The sequence below is a fragment of the Solanum lycopersicum genome, chromosome 1 (assembly GCF_036512215.1).
Source record: "Solanum lycopersicum chromosome 1, SLM_r2.1".
Classification (NCBI taxonomy): domain Eukaryota; kingdom Viridiplantae; phylum Streptophyta; class Magnoliopsida; order Solanales; family Solanaceae; genus Solanum; species Solanum lycopersicum.
Window position 1 is genome coordinate 92,453,363 of NC_090800.1, and position 21,346 is coordinate 92,474,708.

At 34.1% G+C, this 21,346-nt stretch overlaps 4 protein-coding genes across 5 annotated transcripts; all 4 read right to left on the reverse strand.

Moving 5' to 3' along the window:
* Window positions 1-1,495: 1,495 nt before the first annotated feature.
* On the reverse strand, window positions 1,496-4,147 carry LOC101265288 (probable NAD(P)H dehydrogenase (quinone) FQR1-like 2). Its single transcript, XM_004230907.5, has 2 exons — window positions 2,931-4,147; window positions 1,496-1,907 (listed from the first exon to the last, which is right to left on the reverse strand). Exons 1-2 carry the CDS (start codon window positions 3,428-3,430, stop codon window positions 1,682-1,684), a joined length of 726 nt encoding a protein of 241 aa, XP_004230955.1. The 5' UTR covers window positions 3,431-4,147; the 3' UTR covers window positions 1,496-1,681.
* Window positions 4,148-4,459: 312 nt separating this feature from the next.
* On the reverse strand, window positions 4,460-12,226 carry LOC101245405 (dolichyl-diphosphooligosaccharide--protein glycosyltransferase subunit). The gene is given in 13 exon segments (NM_001329468.1): window positions 4,460-4,730; window positions 5,368-5,451; window positions 6,206-6,310; window positions 6,394-6,519; window positions 6,617-6,688; window positions 6,871-6,946; window positions 7,551-7,592; window positions 7,673-7,728; window positions 8,345-8,458; window positions 8,554-8,607; window positions 10,968-11,093; window positions 11,489-11,625; window positions 11,821-12,226. Coding segments are annotated over 13 exon segments (1,305 nt in total). The 5' UTR covers window positions 12,086-12,226; the 3' UTR covers window positions 4,460-4,682.
* Window positions 12,227-13,099: 873 nt separating this feature from the next.
* LOC101264681 (probable NAD(P)H dehydrogenase (quinone) FQR1-like 2) lies at window positions 13,100-16,136 on the reverse strand. Its single transcript, XM_004230905.5, has 2 exons — window positions 15,089-16,136; window positions 13,100-13,969 (listed from the first exon to the last, which is right to left on the reverse strand). The coding sequence occupies exons 1-2, from the start codon at window positions 15,580-15,582 to the stop codon at window positions 13,702-13,704; spliced, it is 762 nt and encodes a 253-aa protein (XP_004230953.1). The 5' UTR covers window positions 15,583-16,136; the 3' UTR covers window positions 13,100-13,701.
* Window positions 16,137-16,422: 286 nt separating this feature from the next.
* LOC101243834 (PPPDE putative thiol peptidase family protein) lies at window positions 16,423-20,519 on the reverse strand. Of its 2 annotated transcripts, none has more exons than NM_001329467.1 (4): window positions 20,327-20,519; window positions 18,368-18,620; window positions 17,583-17,870; window positions 16,423-17,118 (listed from the first exon to the last, which is right to left on the reverse strand). In NM_001329467.1, the coding sequence occupies exons 2-4, from the start codon at window positions 18,576-18,578 to the stop codon at window positions 16,868-16,870; spliced, it is 750 nt and encodes a 249-aa protein (NP_001316396.1). In that variant the 5' UTR covers window positions 18,579-18,620; window positions 20,327-20,519; the 3' UTR covers window positions 16,423-16,867. The 2 variants fall into 2 exon arrangements, with proteins under 2 accessions (NP_001316396.1, XP_010315299.1); XM_010316997.4 differs by having other exon boundaries at window positions 20,235-20,327.
* Window positions 20,520-21,346: the final 827 nt, after the last annotated feature.

Here is a 21,346-nt window from a genome sequence, read left to right on the forward strand (position 1 = left end):
TGTTACTATATTGGAAAAATTATATATAATGACAAACTAATAAATCACATTAAATACTATAGCTACACTTTAATTTAATTGTACCTTGTAGCAAACTGTTTGTCAGTCACCTCTCTCCCTCAAACTCTCGCTCGTCACTCTCCCTCTCTCGCTCCATCTCACTTTTATACAAACACAAGTATATAAAATGAGTTTCTGTTTGTATAAAGCGATAAAAAAATGTATATATACATATATTTTCGTTCTTATCTCTTCCCTCTCCCAGATTTCGCTCGCCACCATCGTCTCTATCGCTTATACAAACAGAAATGAAATGTAAATATTATGATTCTGTTTGTATAAAGTAAGAGAAAATTGTATATACACTTGCAAATGCATATATCTTCATCATATACACTTATAATTATACAATACAAAAGTTTTCCTGCCCAATTTTCTTCTGTTTTTTCTCTCTTTCTCGTTTTATACATACACAAATTATACAATTGAATTGTATACAACTATTTTCTTTTGTATATGTATAACGAATTATACAATTGGTTTCTTTGTATATGTATAGTGAATTATACATATTTATGTTTGCTATGTAATGCAATTACGCAAACTTTGCTATAGCATACAAATATGAATTTTGTGTTTGTTATATGTTAAAATTGCTCTTTTTAAGTTTCTAATACTTTTAACCAATTCATATCAAAGTATGACGAATTTAGAAGTTATAATATATTTGGTCAAAAGTTAACTATGCATAACCAAAAATTATAATTTAGAATTTTATTGATTTTTGATGGACGGAAAATGCTACTAACCTTAAAATAAGTATGAGATTCATCAAAACCTTAAGAAAGAAGAAATATCAACGCACCCTTTTATTAAGTTGTTGAATGGCATGAATCCATTAGAGGAATTGGATAGCTTTGTTGTCCATGTAGGCTTATATATAGTTTTTCTTTAAATTAATTGTTCAAGCAATAATTATTAAATGAACAATATCATTTTCTGCAATTAGTTCTTTTCTAAAAAGTTAATTAGTAAAATTACTTTCATACTTGTACTTGTTAGCATGCATTTAAACGAAAAATAATCATCTAATATGGAACGAATATAATAAATAATAAATGATGGAATTTACAATCAAATATTTACCAAAAATCTTAATTTAGTAGCTTAATTTATTAAACTTCTATGTTGTTGACAAATGATAAAAAAAAAAAAAAACCAGCTACGAATTTCCAACCTATTCATTTCGATTTTGATGATCTTGTATTTATTTCAAAGAAGAGCACAGGTTTTCATAAATTATAGTTTATTTGATACTTTATAGTACATCAAATTCCATCCTCTCCTTCCCTCTAAGATCAAATTAATAAAAGAAAAAAAAAACATGAACACACAGATTTTGATACATGCGTTTAGGAATGGACAAAAATTACAATTCTACTATATGGAAGATGTTGAGTTTACTAATGTGATATACTTTTGAAGGGCAGAAAAGTGAAAAGTAGAAAGGTAAATTGATTGATACCTCATCATCCGGTTCACTTTGGAACTTTGTTGAAGGCAAAGATGATTTGCTTAATTACAAAGGTATGAATGACTTAAAATTAAGACATTTCATTGGGGAAAGTTGGACATTTTTCAATTTCTAAAACTGGCATTATCAGGTAGGTGGTAAGGAATGTTACTGAGCCAATCTTTTAACTGTCATTGCCATGCACTTGCCCTGGTGCTCAGCCAGGGCCAACTCTGGCTCACTAGGTTCCCTGCTACCATCACCCGAGAAAGTTCCTGCTCCATAGGGAGAACCTCCACTTATTGAATCCATTCTAAACATTCCTGCACCAAATGTGTATCCTATTGGAACATACAGCATCCCATGGTGAGCTAATTGAGTCACTGCTGTCCAGCTGCAAATACAAAAAATGAAACATTTCAATATGGATTGTCGTCAACCAAGCTGTCTTTCAATAATTGGTTGCATGATTAATATTGGAAGAAGGATATAAGTGGATCATCAGAAAGAAGAAAATACAACACAAGATAAAAGGATATAGAGATAGCATAAGAGTACAACTATAGTCCTATGTTAGTCTGTGGATAAAGTTCAAGGATGGATTCTACAACATATATGAGCAAAGCCATTTTCACAAAATAACTAATCACACCATCCAATTCATCCAAGATTTGAAGTTCACCCATTAGCATGAATGCATGATGACTTCCCAAGGTTGCAAAACCAATAACAAAAGAGAGAGATATTAGCCCCAGGAAGTTACTACAATAATAACAATTTTTTTTTATAAATGAGCGAAGTGAGAGGGTGGATGTAATTCAGCTCGAACGAAGTGAGAGGGTATGAATTCCTAAATCCATTTATACTGACAATTGTAAAGTGTTCTTAATGCCTATTACAATAAAATCTGACTGCAAGATACTTAAATCCCTTAGTCTGTTGAAAGATCAAATTTCTGAAAGTACTTAATTGTTGGAGATCAATCAGAAACAGTACTTTCGGGTCTCTAGCAATGATATCATCGAGATGAAGGGATTCCTTTAACATAATCAGTACCAGTTTAATTGATCACTAGTTGAAGGCGATGGTATGGGGACTACATACAATTTTTGTAGGGCTGACGAAAGGATTCAGACTAGTTACTAGTATGCAGTCTCATCAACTATGCTACGGACTTAGATTCTGCTAGTGTTCTCTGTTTCTTCTGTCTCTTTATTGGCAACTACAACTAGGTGAAGCAATTATCTATCAATTTGCTTATGTACAGCTTTGTCATATTTTTGGTTTACATATATGTCACATTGTCCAAATGCATTAACATCCAACTGAAAGAAACACAGTCAGACATCATCAACAACATAAAAGAGACGATTATTAGTATCAACACAAGTAAATGGATAACAGAAGACAGACTTACGAGGTGGTCTCCTGCCCTCCTCCTTGTGTACCAGTACTGACAAAGAACCCTGCAGGCAATCCAGCAAGCTTCTGTTCTCTCCACAACTTCCCGGTCGAGTCAAAAAATGCCTTCATTTGAGCTGCCATACATCCATATCTTGTAGGAAATCCAAACAAGAATCCATCAGCTTCAATCAGTTCATCCACAGATATTACTGGAATGTCATCATTTTTTGGGGGAACTTTCATTTGTTCCAAAACATCTGGTGCCAAAATTTCAGGAACCATATACAAAACCCCTTCAACACCTTCAATCCCATCAACCCCCTTTTTCATCCTTCTTGCTAATGTTTCAACATGTCCATACATTGAATAAAACACAATGAATATTCTCAACTTCTTGGACCATTCTGCTTCTGACCCTGTTGTTATATCAGTTTGAATCACTGGTCTCTCTGCTGATGGTTCATTTATAGGAAACTTGTTCTTGGTTGGCATACAACCCCCTCCTTTACCCATTTAGCTGAAATTAATCAAGAAATCCAAATTACCACAACCCTTTACCTCAAAGTTTTCGACTTTTTTTTTTCAGGTTGTGAGCAATTCTTGAATTGAGCTATTTTGATTCTTGGATTATCACAAGCAAAGTTGACCAGAAGTCCTTAGCTACTTCGAGACTATCTGCTAGAAGCTTCGGTGGCAAGTTCCAATTTACTGCCAACCACAAAGTGGATTCCACGATTCAAATGATTTTGACAGAATTATACTGAAGAAACACATTGTTTCATAGATCTGAAATAAACAAATTTCAATAAGCAATATTTGGATCTTGAAATTATGGCTGTCAGAGAAAAGTGGCTGGACACCACTGTACTTAGGTTATGTGTGCTAATTTTGTGTTATTCCGATTAAGCCCCCTTCCCTTCTTCTATTCATCCTACTTGTCAAAACAGGCCGGCCCATTCACTCCAATTTTTGAGACGTAAGAAATTTATATGCAATTCTAAAAGGCTTCTGGGGCTAGTCTTTTTTATTTATTTATATCAAAGGATATAGAATTTACAAGTTTTAATATTTTTTATCAAAAGTTGAATATGCATAACCAAAACCCACAATTTATAATTTGTTAATTTTTGATGGACTATAAATTTTATCAACAAATAAGTATGAGATCATGAAAAGCTTACGAGAATGAAGAAATATCAATTGCACTCTTCCATTCACTTATCCATTCATGTCAATTATCAACTACTCAAGCTATTCTATTTAATGTGATATTTTTTCCCTTCTAGTTTGTCAAGAAAATTATGATACATTTTTTTTTTAGTTAGAAATAATTTAATTTTCAAATTTTCATTGGATTATTAATTATGAGATAACATGTATTTATACAAATATCAATTTTATTTTAGATTATAAACTTCAAAAAAGTTTTTTTTTTTGTAAAAAAAATATACTATGGGGTGGTTTGATACAAAAATTAATAGTTCAGAGACTAGTAGGGCATGAATTAGTTAACCTTTGCACAGTTAACCCAAAAAAGTAATACTTGCCAAGACCCAAAATTCCTTGGGAATTGTATGCATAAAATTATCAGTGGATGTAATTTCAAATACAAGTTCCCAGTAATCCATTGTTGCTAAACAAAGTAAAACTACTTTTTTTCCGTTCAAAGAAACACTACATTCTCTATTTTCTAACTTTAAAAGTTAGAGCATCAAATACAAAATCTGCACTTGATTCTTCATAATTCCAGCCGTCTTTGCAGCTACTACTTGTGGTACAGATATACCAAGGAGAAGAGGAAGAAACCACCCATCTATCATACAAACAAAATACAATCATACAAAATATTCTTGTACATGATAAAAAACAACCAAACTATATCTTAAATAGCACTTCCTTTTTAATATCCCGTGATAGAAAAGAGGTACGAAATAATCCAACAGATCAGATCATAAAATAAGAAGACAAAACGTTGTCATCATATTGCCTGTATGTTTCATTTGACTCCCCCCCTCTTACAACTCTAAACATCGTAAGAGGAGGATCCAAGTTTAAGAATCTTTAGATTTTTCTAGGTTTCCAAATAAAATCTTGTAAAATTAATTAATAATCTAAGACTCCTCAAGAGAAACTTCCACAATAGGATACCAGCTGCAACAAATTTTCTGTATCCTGGTTTCCTGATATAACTAAGCAGAATTTACCGCCATATCTGTACTTTTTAGGTGTTAAAAGTTAGATAAATACCCTCATTAAATCAGATAACAAGACTCCTTATATTCTAAGTCTCAACAACTTAAGGAGGAATTGTCTGCAGAGAAGCAGGGGTTTGAACTACATAGAGTACATTAAAAATATGCTGATGGCAAATCAATTAAAATGTGTAACAAAGAGATTGATAGATAGATAGATAGATAGAGAGAGAAAGAAACAGAGGGGGAGAGAAGTACCATAGAGAAGGATGCTCCATAATAAGGAAAAGCAGCTGTTATAAATCTCTCATATTCATTATGTCTGAAGGGTCGAACAGGAATCTGCAAGCAAAAAGATTCCCCATATTAATGCAAATAACTATATAAGGTGTCGTCAACCACTTCCTTTATTATATTATTCATGACTGAATTTCGGAAATGACATAGTTAAGACCAATTAAATGCAAAAGTCATTTTCTTGTACTTCAAAGCTAAAGTGATATTATACTGTAACCATTATTTTTTTAAAAAAAAAAAAAACTAAAGCAACATGGAGAGCACAGGCGTCGATGGCTTTCATAAATATATCTCTTAAACGAGTATCTTTTATGAACAACGACTATATTCACTGCTTTCATCCAACAATGTTTGGGAATTAGAGCAACAAAACAAATGATGAAACAAGACAAATTGCAGATATACGAAAAAATTCATGATAACTAAAAAAAGAAAAAAAAATGTTTTCATGATAAGGTGTGTGATGCTAGCTTCAACATATACATTTGAGTAAATGACAACAGACTACCGTATATTCTAAAGAGTATTAGAAGCTCTAAATCATGTTGTAATTTACGAGCACTTCAGTAATTCTCTCGCCAAATAAGTAGGAAAGCAAAAGTCCTATATAAATTTGTGTCCAGAATGTGACTGATACAGCATATATATTAGCTCTTCACTACAAAATCTGTAAAACATGAAAATAACGACTGCACCTACCTCTTCTAACAATTAACCAGCTTAAAGTATGATAACAAAAATTTTAAAGTTAAATATGCCTCCATAAGAGATGGTGCCTGTAGATTTCGAAAGAACATACCTGTTTTGCTAGGCTCAAGCTTGTGACTCCTAATTTCTCGTACTCAACCTTAAACTGGAATACTCCATAAACATCTGGAACCTTGAATGATGTATAATAGACACCCTATAGAAAATGAAATTAGAAATATTAATCCTAGTGCTAAAACAATTCCTACCATAAGATAATTCTGGAGCACTTAAGAGTACCTTCTGATCGGTTGACATGGTTTTCAGAACATAGGGGCTCATCATGTAAAACTGAACTTGAACATCATCTGCAACATAAGGTTCCCAACTTGTTCCAGACCATTCATAAATCTCAAGAGAATATTCCTTGGATCAAAATCTCAGTTTCAGTACACATCCAAAACCATTAAGTGAACCTAACATAAGATTGATAGATTATAACAAACTTGCAGTGTAGTAGTACCAGATCATCATTGATTCTGTATATAGAAGGTTCATCTGCCTCCCCAACTTTGTGATGTCTTACATTCACAGCCTATATATGAAAGTGTATAGACATAAATTCCCAATTCACATATTGAGAACAGCAAAATATGGATAGTGAAATGCAGCCAATTGAAGTGCATTTCTTTTATGACTACAAGACAGCCCAAAGTAAAACATTAAAAATAAAGAAGCAAGTGGATATGAATTAAGAACTTGTATCTGACACTGCACCTTGAGATGGCCTCTTTCATGGAAGACCCACTTGCTAATTTCAGTCACAAACTGCTCATTACCAGATTTCTCATGGCTGCGATCACGGGATAAATTTATGGTCAATCAAGTCAGAAAGCATAAACAATACAAACAGAGTTGTACTTTACGTGGAAGAGGACAGTAAGAGGCACAATTAGCTTCAAGATATTGCTTCTTTAGCAGCATTAAGTGAACAAATAAATTGAGAAAAGAAATCAAATCACATCAAATTACACACTGTTCAAACTAAAATTGTGTAGATCCGCATAATTGAAAACCTTACAATACATTGAAGAGTATACCAAGTAGAAAACCTTACAATACATTCTAGTAATTACAACAACGAAAGAACTTCCAACATCCAACAAATATTTTTGGTTAGTGAACTTCTTTCTGGTAGCCAAAACAGGAAAATACAGGTCCATATCAGGATGCCAATAGTTGAGAACTTTTTCACAGATTATGGATACACTACTGACATAGCAATGATGTGCTTAGCAGCTTCAGTCTTAGAGAAGTCCAATCAATACCCAGGCTTTTAATTTTTGTTTTCTTTTTCATTTTCTAAGTCAATTCAAGCTGAGGCTTCCACACACATCAGACTCAAGGTACTATCATGTCAAACAAACAGAAGCAACAGAGTAACTACGAGTGCTTACTTGATTGTGCTTCCAGCCTTTTGCACCCCAGATCTGAAGAATCTGGACATGAGAAAAAGGCTTGTCAATTTGAGCAATTCAGATTAGATATTACTCCACCTAAAGCCTCAAAAGTTACTTACCGATTGCTAAACATGCTTAAGGAGCCAGATATAAGAACTCGAGCATTATTTCTTGCCTGCAATTGGAAACAATCGTCATTGACTTTTTTTGGGTGTGTTGTTGATCTTATTTAAACATCATTTAATGGTTGAGCAACAAAAGGAAGGACGGTGATGGGCCAGGGGTAGCATTATGAGGCAAAGATTGTCAGCAAAGTATGCAGTCTTTACATATGAAATTGCCATGATATATCATCACCATACTGACCAGATCAGATAAATTTCATCTAAATGTGATCTAGCTACTGCAAAAGGTATAACATTATCGCCTATACCTTTCCAACAACAATAACATAACTAGTACATAGATGGGGTTCTGGGGAGTGTATAGTGTAGACCTTACCCCTACCTCATGGAGGTAGAGAGGCGTTTCTGCTTACACCTTTCCATCTTCCCTTTTTCTTTATTCTTTAAAAAAAGTAACATGATTCTTTTTCTGCTTAACTTCTATGCAAGCATCCCTGCATGGCTTCATTATCTTAAAAAGGTAAACAGCACCAGTTGAACAACTTTTGAGGTTCAAGGTCAATAATCTGAATTAACAGAAAGACATCCAAGACTCAGGTAATTGAACAGGTAGAAATTAAAGAACATGATCAGGAATATTAATAGGTCACATATTGGATGAACCACCTGCACAACTGAAACAAGACTGATTGCAGATCCGGTTAGTGTTGGTGGAGTTGATAATTTGGATTTAGGATTGGCTGAATACGCCGAAGGCGAAGCTGAGAGAACTTTCAGCACCTGCAAGCATGATGGATGCACTCTTTGATATTAAATAACTATACAGAATGTACTTCACATACATGTATGTCCAGAAAGAACTTGCAGAAACTTACCAAGCTATTAGCCGGATTTACAGAGTGACCAATCCCCTTGAAGAGTACAGGAGCCTAGATTTATATAACAGAAATATGTATTAGAAACATGCTGCTCCATCACAGCAGGACTTAAGAGCTGTATCATCCGTTACACAATCACATGCCAGTGTAAAAAATGTAAAAGGTAACTGTGAAGTTTGTACATACAAAGTTTATGACCCAATGCCAATAAATGCCTCAAAAATGCACATTGTAAAACTCGAAAGGTCTACGTTAGGAGATTATAGAACAGACCATATTCAAGTAAGACCACCTCAAAAATTGAACATTGTTTAATGAGGGCTTGGGCCAAATAGGTTCCTTATTGCATCAATTCGAGCTTGCTTGATCTATTCCAATTGCGACCTTATACTATTACTGCATACTCTTTTTTTTGACATCATGATTTGCCTTCATTGTCATGATTCATGAACTAATTTTTAATTGAAAACTTGAGGTTAAATATATACCTGATAAATAGTGCATTTGATTCCATGACGAGATTATTAATCATTAAAAGAAAATAAAAATTATTGAAGATAAATTGAGAAGCCTTTGTTTATTGACTTTAAATGTGGCAAGATAGATTAAATTCCATTGGTCTAATCTGGCACCTCAGGTTAGATTCCGACTCCTATTTGATACACATATGATAAGATACAGGACCTCTGAGAATCTGCCTTATTAGCACTTATGTTGGTTCTATTGAAAGAGAGAAGTATGAGAGCTTTTGAATTTGAAGGATATAAAATGGCAACATGCATTTGGGATAGCCTCTCAAATTTAAATTCACTAAGGTTCATCCTTGAGGTTCTAGTTTATATATACAGAAGATTTGGTGTCATTCACAGTGAATTATACTAAGTTATAGATTCTCTCCTCTTTGGTGAACTGTTGGTTTATGTAAGATTTTCCTATTATTATTATACAAGAGTAATGGAAAAATCTCCGGTATTAGTCCATTTCTTCACCTTAGAATGAGAGTTTCCTAATATTCATCAATTTATTTACCTTCTAGAAAAGGATACATCACAATCCTTGTATTATTTACAAAAGCAGCTACCTAAGAAAGAGAGCACAATAGAGCTTACAATGAGCATGAAAAAAATACTGATACTTATTGATCGTTTCAGTTGCAACATCATATCGATTACTCAAGATCATTGGTCTTTATCCGGGCTTTATAAAGAGAAGATGAACACTCTGAGGGATTTAATCTTCAGTCTCCTCCCTTCCCCATCCCTATCCCATAGACAGATCAACAAAGAACCTTCTTCTATGTGTACTAATAATGATCTGGTTCCAGATCCTTCCACAGAACTTCCCTGAAGAATTTTGAACTTGTAGCTCTAATTGAAGGTCTAGTATAAGTTTATCCATGTGGCTAAGCACTCTATCGCTTGAATAATAATCTGTTCCTTTATTATCAGTAAAAAAATAGAGCACCCTTGTTTTCAAGAATAATCGACTGAACGAGAGTGGTATACTGTATACAGCTAAAGAATACACAAATTGTGGTACTTTCTGAAATTTAAGTCACTATTTCAATGACTTCCCTATGTGGATTAGCATATATATTAGCTAAAACAAACAATTGCAAGGATACAATCCAACGAACATGACAAATACACAAATGAACCAAAAAGAACAAGAGAAAGAATTGCAAAATACTAAGTCTCACATAAGATGTGCTAGGGAAGTAAAAAACCTCTACAATACAGGTTTCTAAAATCTTTAAGAAATTAGTGAGTGAAATGACAGTGGTTGGTTGAATGTATCAGCTTCAAAGAGTTTTCACAGCTTATTACTGTAGATACGATTCCAAAATGGGAGATTGAAAGCAAAAAAGAAATGGATAGCTACCCATGTTGAGAGGAAAGAAACAACTCTTCTGCAATGCAAACAAACATTGCTAAATGTTGAGAGAGGATCGGCCATTCTCTTGTGGGACAGGGCAATCCAATTGATCTCTAAAATTGCTACATGTTATGAAATATCAGTATTTCTACATATCAACAGAATACATTTATAAATAAGTAAAAAAAATCCTTTTTTAGGCGATAGCTCTAGAAAGACAAACTGCTAATTATTTCTTTCAATCTTAAGGGAAAGATGATCACAACAAACTCGTCCAAACATTTCCAGTTAAATTATAGATATAGCATCTTCTTAAGAGATCACATTGTTTGGATGGTTAGGCACGTTGATGTTGGCTCTTCCCCACTTGGGCATGTGGTATGTTCCTATAGTTGGGCCATCAGCCCTTAAAAGCGGTATGCGGAATGGGTTCTACACTTATGTGCTAATATTTTATTGATCATGTTGATTCCATGATTAAATAGAAGAGTAGACTCAAAAATCATGATTATTATAGATGAAATATAGTGCTTTACCTTGATCTTTTCTTTGCCCAAGATTACATCAGATTGAATGAAATCATCACCAGCAATTAAGGTATGGTCTCCTTCTGTATCCGAAACTGCAAAGCTTGTATGATCAATGACCATAGCTGACTGATCCTATTATGTAGAACATATGGAGTAGAAAAACATTAGTCAGCATGTCATGCTTAACTGCCATGCTTAACTTTAGAGGAGTACGAGGATACTTATCACAAAGATGCAATTACCCATAAGAATGAAAGTGATTGACTACGTGTAGGGGGGTCAGAAAATCAAAAAAATTATGTTCATCATTTGCTTTTAGAACCCTATCAAATTAATAACATCATCAGTAGCCAAAGAGAATCCCATCAAATTCACTTCACCACAGTAAAAATGTAAAGCAAAGGGGTCTCTGTATTCAATATGGATTCATTCACTCAAAACACAAGTCTTTCTAGTATGAAATTGGCCTAATAAGTAAAATTGTCTGATTGAATAAAAATATAAGTAACAGAAACATTTTCTGATACCTCATCAAAATCAACCCCACACTCCGTAGCAATTTCTCTAATTAGATCAGATGCAGATGCATCAGCCGCAAGGATCAAATCATGGCCAGAATCAACGAAGTCCAGAATAGCTGCCGCATTAAGAGATCCACCTAAACCTTAAAAAAGAAAAAAAAACGACATTAATCTACCTAAAACAGCTAATAAACACCCAAAAAAATTAACCCATTTCGATCTATCCCTTCGCAACAGGTTCACTTGAAAACACTGCATTCAGCTCGGATCTATACACATATGTAACATAAAACATTAAAAACAGTACGAATCATTAAAATCTAGCGTAAGAGTCTTACTATCAATGGAAGGTGAGAAGAGAATTAAAGCGTCATATAAATACTGTCCGTATCTCTGTAACGCGATCTTTGGATCATCGGCGAGTTTGAAATCAAGATCGAAACCACGGGTTTGTAGAGACTGGAAGTAGAGAGAATGTGAAGATTTGATGGATAAATCATCGAGCAAAACCAAAATTTTCCGATCTGTGGGGTTTTCAGGGGAAAATGCATTGCCAAGAACCGCAAGAAGAAGGAAACTGAGGATCGCTAGCGCTCGAGACATGTTGAAAATGCTCGCAAGCCCACTAGGGTTTAGCGAGATTTGAAGCTTAAAGAACCCTTCACTCCACTTCAGAGTTGACGAGAGTTTTTCAGTCTTCGAACCAAGCCGATAACAAGTTTACAGTTCAGGTAAAACGAAAGGTAATCGCATCTCACAATTAATCATGGTTAATCACTCAACTTCCGCTTTATTGCACAAAAGTCACAAAACTATTTTTTTGGTAAAGAAAAACTCACTCGAGTTTTTATAGACGCAGTTTTACCCCAATTTTCTGAAGGTAATTATTTGTGTTAAACCATCAGGTCCAATATAGTAACGAAAAAGTCATGTCAGATATAATGAAGAGTAGAACAATAATAATAATAAATAATAGAATAATTAAAATAGTAAAAGATTATCGGTAATAATACTAAAAAGGAAACTAGACAACTCTCAGCCTACTACATTCTATCTTAATTCTCGACCTATCGATTTTTTCTATCTAGAATTGGACTATTGATAAGCTACAGGCGAGGCATGTCTTATCTAATCAGCTATTCCTAAGACTTCTTCAACTTACCTCTATCACCCGGTAAACTCACTATAAACAATATTTCACACCTACTTACAGAACATCTGTGAATTATTTCTTCACATAATCGAATAATCTAAGTCTCCTCCTCATTTTGTTCTCACCAAAATGTCATAAGGATGAAACAGAAAGAGACACGACTTTAATCATAATATTGTTTCTCTTATATGTAGGCAAATCTAATTATGTGACTTTTTAATCAAATAAAATCTATCTTTAGTGATACTTATGCAAAGTTAAATGACTTTTTTTTTGTTATCAAATATAGTTTAATAGATTTAATTCAATAAAATAAAACAATTAATGAGTGTTACCATCACGAATAAAGGTAGAAGTCCAAATATAAATTCAGTATATTTGAATAATTTTTGTTCAAACTGTGTATTTTGTTTTAAAAGAATCAGTAAATATAAAATTTAATTTATTAGCATTTGAAATTGATGTTCAACTTGAAATCAATGTGCTTATCGTAATGCTTTATTTGATCACAAAATACTCTTCGAACAAGAGAGGTCAAAATAGATAAAAAAAATAGTATACTTCAAGAATACATCAAATTCCATCCTCCCCTCCCCTAACCCATTGTAAAATCTAAAATCAAATTAATAAATAAAAAAAATACTACCTTCTAACTTCTAAGGGCACACAAATTTTGATACATTAAGTTTCGAAAATGTTTTTAGGAATGGACAAAAATTACATGTAGGGTGTCTCTAAACCAAAAAGGGTAAAATTACAACTCTACTAAATGAAAGATCTTGAGTTTACTTGTGTGTAATTCCTTTGAAGGGCATCCACACCCCTGCCGTTCTCGCTCTCGCCCCTAACGGAACTCCAACCTGAAGTATAACGGAAGGAGGTAACTTTAAAGTACAGTGAAAAGTAGAGGGGTAAATTGAAACCTTATCATCCGGTTCACTTTGGAGCTCTATTAAAGGCAAAAACAGATACAAAGACGATTTCTTAACGAGAAAGGTATGAATGGCCCAAAGTATATTAAGACATTTCATATAGTAGAAGGGTAAATATGGACATTTTTCAATTTCTAAGAACGCCGGGAGCTGGCAGTATCAGGTGGTAAGGAATAGTGCTGAGCCAATCTTTTAACTGTCATTGCCATGTACTTGCCCTGGTGCTCGGCCAGCGCAAACTCTGGTTCACTAGGTTCCCTGCTACCATCTCCAGAGAAAGTTCCTGCTCCATATGGAGAGCCTCCTCTTATTGAATCCATTCTAAACATTCCTGCTCCAAATGTGTATCCTATTGGAACATACAGCATTCCATGGTGAGCTAACTGAGTGACTGCTGTCCAGCTGCAAATACAAAAAATGAAACATTTCAATATGGTCCACTGGATTTCGTAAGCAGATTGTCCTTGACCAAGCTTTGTTCCCCAATTGGATGCATGATTAATATTGGAAGACGAATATAAGTGGATCATCAGAAAGAAGAAAATAGAACAGAAGATAAAGGATATAGAGATTGCATAAGAGTACAACTATAGTCTTTCATAGACTGTTTGGGATATAATGTCCTGTTTAAGGATCCTACAACAACATATACTAGCAAAGCCATTTTCATAAACTAAGTAATCACCATCCTATTCATCCAAGATTTGACATGTATCCATTAGCATGATGACTTCCCAAGCTTGCAAAACCAGCAAGATCAATAACAACACAAGAGACCTATTAGCCCAAGGAAGTTACTACAGCTACAGATCTCTGTCACTATAATGAATAGTTACCATAGCAGTCAACCAGTTTGCTAAATGGGATTCTATATGACAATTGTTAAGTGTTCTTGATGCCTTAATTACCTATTACAGAAAAATCTGACTGCAAGATAGTTAAATCCCTTAGGCCAGTTGGAAAGCCAAATTTCTTTAAGTATTGTAATTGTTGGAAGATCAATCAGAAACAGTATTTTTGGGTCTCTAGAGCCTTCTTCCTCAATTATACCTTGCAAATCATTGAGATGAAGGGATTCCTTTAACTCAATCAGTACCAGTTAAACAGATCAACAGTTAAAGGCAATCCTTTGGATGCTATGGAGAGCTACAGCCTACATACAATTTTGTACGGCAGGCAAATGATTTTTCTGACTAGCCACTAGTATGCACTCTTATCAGTTAAGTTGTGGACTTAGATTCTGCTAGTGTTCTTCGTTTCTTCCGTCTACAACTAGGTGAAGCAATTATCTGAAGGGTATCTATCAACTGGATTATGTAAAACTTTGTCATATTACTCTCCTCTTTTTTGGTTTACATATATGTCACATACACCTTAGTCATTGCCCAAATGCATTAACATCCAACTGGAAGTTGCAATTAGCTTACACACAGTGATCACTGATCAGACATCACCGATGACATAAAAAGAAACGATTATTAGTATCAAGAGAAGTAAATGGATGACAGAAGACAGACTTACGCTGTGGTCTCCTGCCCACCTCCTTGTGTACCAGTACTGACAAAGAACCCTGCAGGCAATCCAGCAAGCTTTTGTTCTCTCCACAACTTCCCTGTGGAGTCAAAAAATGCCTTCATCTGAGCTGCCATACATCCATATCTTGTAGGAAATCCAAACAAGAATCCATCAGCTTCCATAAGCTCATCCACAGATATCACTGGAATCTCATCATTTTTTGGGGGCACTTTCATTTGTTCCAAAACATCTGGTGCTAAAGTTTCAGGAACCATATACAGAACCCCTTCAACACCTTCAATCCCATCTACCCCTTTTTTCATCCTTCTAGCTAATCTTTCAATATGTCCATACATTGAATAAAACACAATGAATATTCTCAACTTCTTGGACCCTTCTGCTTCTGACCCTGTAATATCAGTTTGACTCGCTGGTCTCTCTGCTGATTCGTTTATAGGAAACTTGTTCTTACTTGGCATACAACCCCCTCCTTTACCCATTAGCTGAATTTAATCAAGAAATCCAAAATTATTACAACCCTTTATCTCAAAGTTTTCAACTTTTTCTTCAAGTGGGACTTTTTCCAAATAGGTTGTGAGCAATTCTTGAATTGAGAATTTAATAGGGACTTTTAGCTATTTTAGATTATCTTGATTCTTGGATTATCACAAGCAGAGTTGACCAGAAGTCCTCAACTGTTTTTTGAACTTTCTACTAGAAGCTTCTCTGGCAAGTTCTAATTTGCTGCCAACCTCAAAGTGGACTCCACGATTCAAATGATTTTGACACAATTATACTCTGCAGACGAATAACTTTACAGTTACTATTCATCTTTTATTACGACATATAACTACCTTAATTATCTCTTTAATGTATGAAATACATATTAAAGATATTCCGGTTAGCAAAATACAAGACGAATTATTACTAACCACGTAGAAAAAATGATAACCAATTAGAATATTTAGTGTTGTAAATGATATTTTATTAGCTTAAGATCAAGATTGTTAGTTTGTCGAAAGATTTCTTTTGATACGATACAACTAATAGAACTTAAGAAGACAGCTCATGGGTTTTGAAGTATGATAAACTCATGGCACATGTACTGCCAAGCTGGCCATAATCTCCCACCTATTATTATACAAATCACCGCAACTTCATAGCCATATATTACAGGCGTTGACATTGTTGTTACGGGTTTTGCTACTTAGACAACTCAGTTCACTAAGCTCTCATTATGCGCAGGGTCACTACAGAAATCATGTTAGAATATGCTTTACACAACATATAAACAGTAATTCTAGTAATGCCAATTGAATAGAGGGAATTATAAACAGGAATTTACGCAAGTGATGTTGGTATATTTGTCATAATTTGGTTGAGAAAATTGTTCGCAAATAGCTCATGGTCCTTCAATATTAAATTTCTACCACAGGAGAAACAAGAATCTCTCTGTTTTAAGTATCAAACAAGCAAATGACTGAGAAAAAACAAACAAATACATATCTAGGACTCAAAATACTGATGCAGAGATTTGATCTTCCGCGGGATGAGAGTTTGAACTGGACAGCAGAACTCGTGACACCAGAATCTGAACTCAGAGAATGTACATAAATCACCACAGGCAACCCAAAAAGAATCTCAGCCAGCAAGCACTATTCAGTAGTCAAATGAGAGCCCGGCAAATATTTCAACAAGCTGACAGAATGGCTATACGTAGAAATGGTTATCTGACAAAGAAGTCAATATTCACACAGGATTTCCATATAGAGGATAACAAAGACCTTATCCTTCCTTCAAAGACCTGCTTCTAGACTTTTTGGATTCCCAAGGCGGCAGACATCCTTTATAGTGGGAGTGCAAGAACAACGATGATATTGATACTTCTTTCTCACCTTGACGCATTGAGATTGAAGACAAACAGTTGAAAGAGCTTCTTAGTTTCCTCTTCTCACTATCATAGTTTTGTGCATTTGTGCCATGTTGTACCGTGGAAGCTTTGAGGGCTTCTGGAAGAATGCAGTTGCACAATGAACCTATGGGAATACCCAAAAGAGTTTGTTTTTACTTTAGAAGACAAGAAATATACAGTTTTATCAAGTAATAACGAAGAGATGAATAGAATTCACTTTCTAGCTCCTTTTCAAATTTACAACAACTTAAGTTAAACAAGCAGAATGACGAGACACGCAAGATACAAACACATATAGGGTCTCTGCCAAGCAATAACTTAGTTATAATTTATGTCCATGGAACCAAAAAAGTGGCCTGACATATGTAGCTTGACAGTTGATTCAGCACATAACTCAGCTTTCCCAATAGCAGATAAGTAGAGAGAAAAGAAAAATAAAACCAACAATCAAAGAAAGGATTGCTAGAAGATGACAATTGAAGTTTTATGTTGGAGCAGTAAGAGAGGCTTGTGTTAGCACTCTGAAGCATTTAAATGTTGGGAAGTTAAGCAGAACAAGAAACACGATGCAGATGATAGATTACAGACCTACTCGTGCTAGCCGATTCACCCATTTAGGTATCCGTTTCCCAGTCAACCTGTAACAGATATCATCTGAGAAATGATTACAGTTCTTAGCAATCAAATGATATGTGTCACCATTGTAGTTGGCTGATTGGCGCGCAATGAATTCTCTAAGCTGGATAGGATCCAGATATGTTGTCCCCATGAACACCGACTTTCTAAATTTAAAGCCAGGGCACTGTCGAGGTTCAAGCTCAAAAACACCACTTGTTGGATAGTCATGTGCTCCGAAAGCATATTCAATACCATGAACTGCATTTATGATGAAAGCATTAGTAAAATATACTAATGTTTTATTAATGAAGAGCATTTTGAGAAAACATGTGTACGAGAAGATACTATTGTCTCGTCATCTCAAGGAAAAAAAGTAGGCTAATTGAATATGTACTTCCCAGATAACTAATACTCAGATTCTCTATTATTGTGCTATACAACATGTGGCAGCACCATGTTTTTCCCTTTAATGAAAGGAGCATGTTTCAGTGTGAGTAGTCAGTGGGATACACACGCGTGGCCAAGAGAGAGTTGCAGCAAGCTACCACATCTGTTGTCTTCACTCGTATTATCACAAATATTTTGTTGTTGCTCTAAACTTTAAAGATTATTAATTTACCAAGGATGGATTTTTAGGCCAACAAGAACTTAACATAAAGTATATGCTCTAAACAAAACAAGATTAATGTCCAAGAAATTAGCCAAATAGGTCTTGATCTCAAAAAATATACATCAAAAATCAAATGTGGACTCACCTTGAATCCCTGTATGGAAGACACCTATGCCTGCCCAGTAAAAATAGCCATTAACGGGTGTCAAGTCGTACACATTAAGGTAAACAGGTGTGTTGCCTGGACTACAACAAGCTGACTTCACTTTGGGAAACATGCAAAAACGTGTTGCGGATTCACCTTGTAAATGAAGAGGGACCACAGAACACAAGCCATTCTTTAATTTTGATTTCATGTTCAAGGCAAAACTAGGAATGCTTCAATACCTAGTTTCTACCTGCAACAAGAAAATCAAGTGTCAAGTGTCAACTACACCAAGTTCAGCCAATATAGGAGGCACAATCCCAAAAAATTGACAAACAAATATGTCCATATCTTATACTCCCTCTGTCCCAATTTATGTGATGTAGTTTTAATGGACATGGAGTTAACGAAATATGGGAAGACTTTGATATGTTCCAAAACTGTCCTTAAAATAAACAAATTTTTAAAGTAGAAGAGTACACATTTGTGGACTTTTTGCTAAATAAGTGGGACCCAACATGGGTAAAATGTTGACAATGTCATAAAATATTGCCAAATAAGGCACTGTATCATTCTTTCTGGGACTAACTAAAAAAGAAAGTGTCATATTTTTTGGGACATATAATGGGACAGAGGGAGTATCTTCGTAACTTTTTTGAGCAAAAATATGCCTGCATTCATGATCTTGGGATAAGAACAAGGCCAAAAAGAAATCATTTTGATTGAGAAGAAAAAGGTGGTGAACCAGGTTCAACTTCTGAATTAGATGTAGAAAAGGTAGAAGGACAAGTAGACTGAAGATTGCTGAAGGTTCCAAAGGAATGAGCTTGGGGGATGGTTGTGGAAGTGGAACCGACAGAACTAAAAACAAGGTTTATTGTGCAAACGACTACCTAATTGATTTGTCCATACAAACTTCTTATGATACGGTCTTATTCACGCTCTTTGACAATATAAACGCTGATATCTGAACTTAATTATCAAATAGGTCATATTAATCTACACATTCAATACTGGTCATGAGTAAGGGCTCAATAAGGACATAGCGCTCAACAACTTGTAACACTGGTGTAAGAGAGCCATAATGGACAACAAATATCTCAGACCTGTGTGCAAAAAGAATGGACTACATAGACTCGAATATACAATGTCAAAAAAGAGGTTTATATTCAATGTGGTAAAGTGGACTTTGAAGGAAGGCAAAGGGAGCAAAAATGATCTAGGTACTATTCCAGTAAGATATTTAAACATACATACAACATTCTAAGTTTCTAACCAACCTAACAAGTAAGGTCTGAATAAATAAAATCATGTTTCTAGCTTTAATTTTGTCAAGAAAATGAACCTGGTTTCACTGGTTAATACAAACGGAAACAAACAAGTGAAACAGAAAACGAAAAGCATCAAATAATGTATCGAATCATATCAAGTTATAAGTCTTTAAATCTACACCAACTGGCAAAATACTTCTCTTCAAAGAACATTTAAAGATCAATAACTTAGCATCTTCCTTCTAAGACTTCAAATTGTAACCATTCTGTCTCCAATGAGAATTGAGAAAGGAGATCACTGAACAGACAGACAAAGTTCACTGTATAGTAGACAAATAAATAATCATAGACGAAGCCAAGATTTGAACTTTACGGGTTCTAAATTCTAGAATAGTGAAATCACGTGTTAATGAGTGTGGTATGAAGAAAAAAGATGCACAAATTTGGGTTTACACATCGACATTTTGGTAAAGAAACAAATATGGATCTGAACAGAAACAGATACATATGCACCTTATTTCCAAAATCAAGAAATATAACTACAATAAGCTGATAAATCTCTCAAAGCAAGTAGATCAGATTCACAAAAACATTACCCAAAACAACAATTTCACAGCTACATTACACATTAAACAGGAATTCAAGAACCCCACACAATAAAAATCAAAAACCAGATAAACCCAAATACCTTTTTTGGAAATAACACTCATGAGACCAAGAAAAGAATGTCGCTATGTCAAGATTCCAAAAGGGTATACATATTCAAGATAAAAAGAGCAAATGGGACTGAAAGTGAATAATTTCTGTGTGAAAAAATATGCACATTGTTCCAGCCTGTGGCAGATTGACAATTACCAAAGCTGTGAGAATCAGAGATGTGTAAAAAAAAAGGCCAGTGGTCTTGTTGAAACCCTTTAAAGTGAAAATGAAAAGAAAAAGGAAAGTGAAAGTTGATTTATAAAGGATCCAAAGTTTATTCTTTTGGTTTATCATAGAAAGACTTGCCATTTTAGAGGTCCAAGAAGTGAAATAAGATAAATTCTTTTCATGATAATTTTTTGCACCTTTTCACAAAAGTAAACTAACTCTATTATGAGTTATGACAGAAACATTGCTTAACACAAAAGATTGTTTTTGACATTATATTAAAAATAGTAATAAGAATAGCATGTCTTAATAATAATAATAATAAAAATTTATTAGTACTGTCGAAATAAGTTATATTAATATTGCTTTTTATTTACAGTTCTGTTTATTGTATTAAATGAATAAAATATGTTTTCTTCGTCTCGTATTGTTTGTCATGGTTTCTATTTTTAGAGTTAAATTATAAAAAATTTAATTAACATTTTAAGATGCATTAATTCATCATATTAATATGCAAAAAATTGTAATTTATAGTTCTTTTCATATAGTTTTAGAATATTTAATTCTTTTGTTTAAAATATCGAATTAATGTGATCTAATTATCTTTGAAAATTAGTCAAATTAATTTTCGATAAACGTAACATGACAAATTATTTCGAACGGAGGGAGTATATTACTATAGTGAGAATAATATGATGTATTATTAGTGTCATAATTTACCATGCATAAAAAATAATACTGCTAAATAAGGTTTATCACTAAACCATACTTCAATTTCCAATGTACTTAAATTTAGTGTTAATATATTATTCTTATACGCTCGGTCTATCACACACGATCA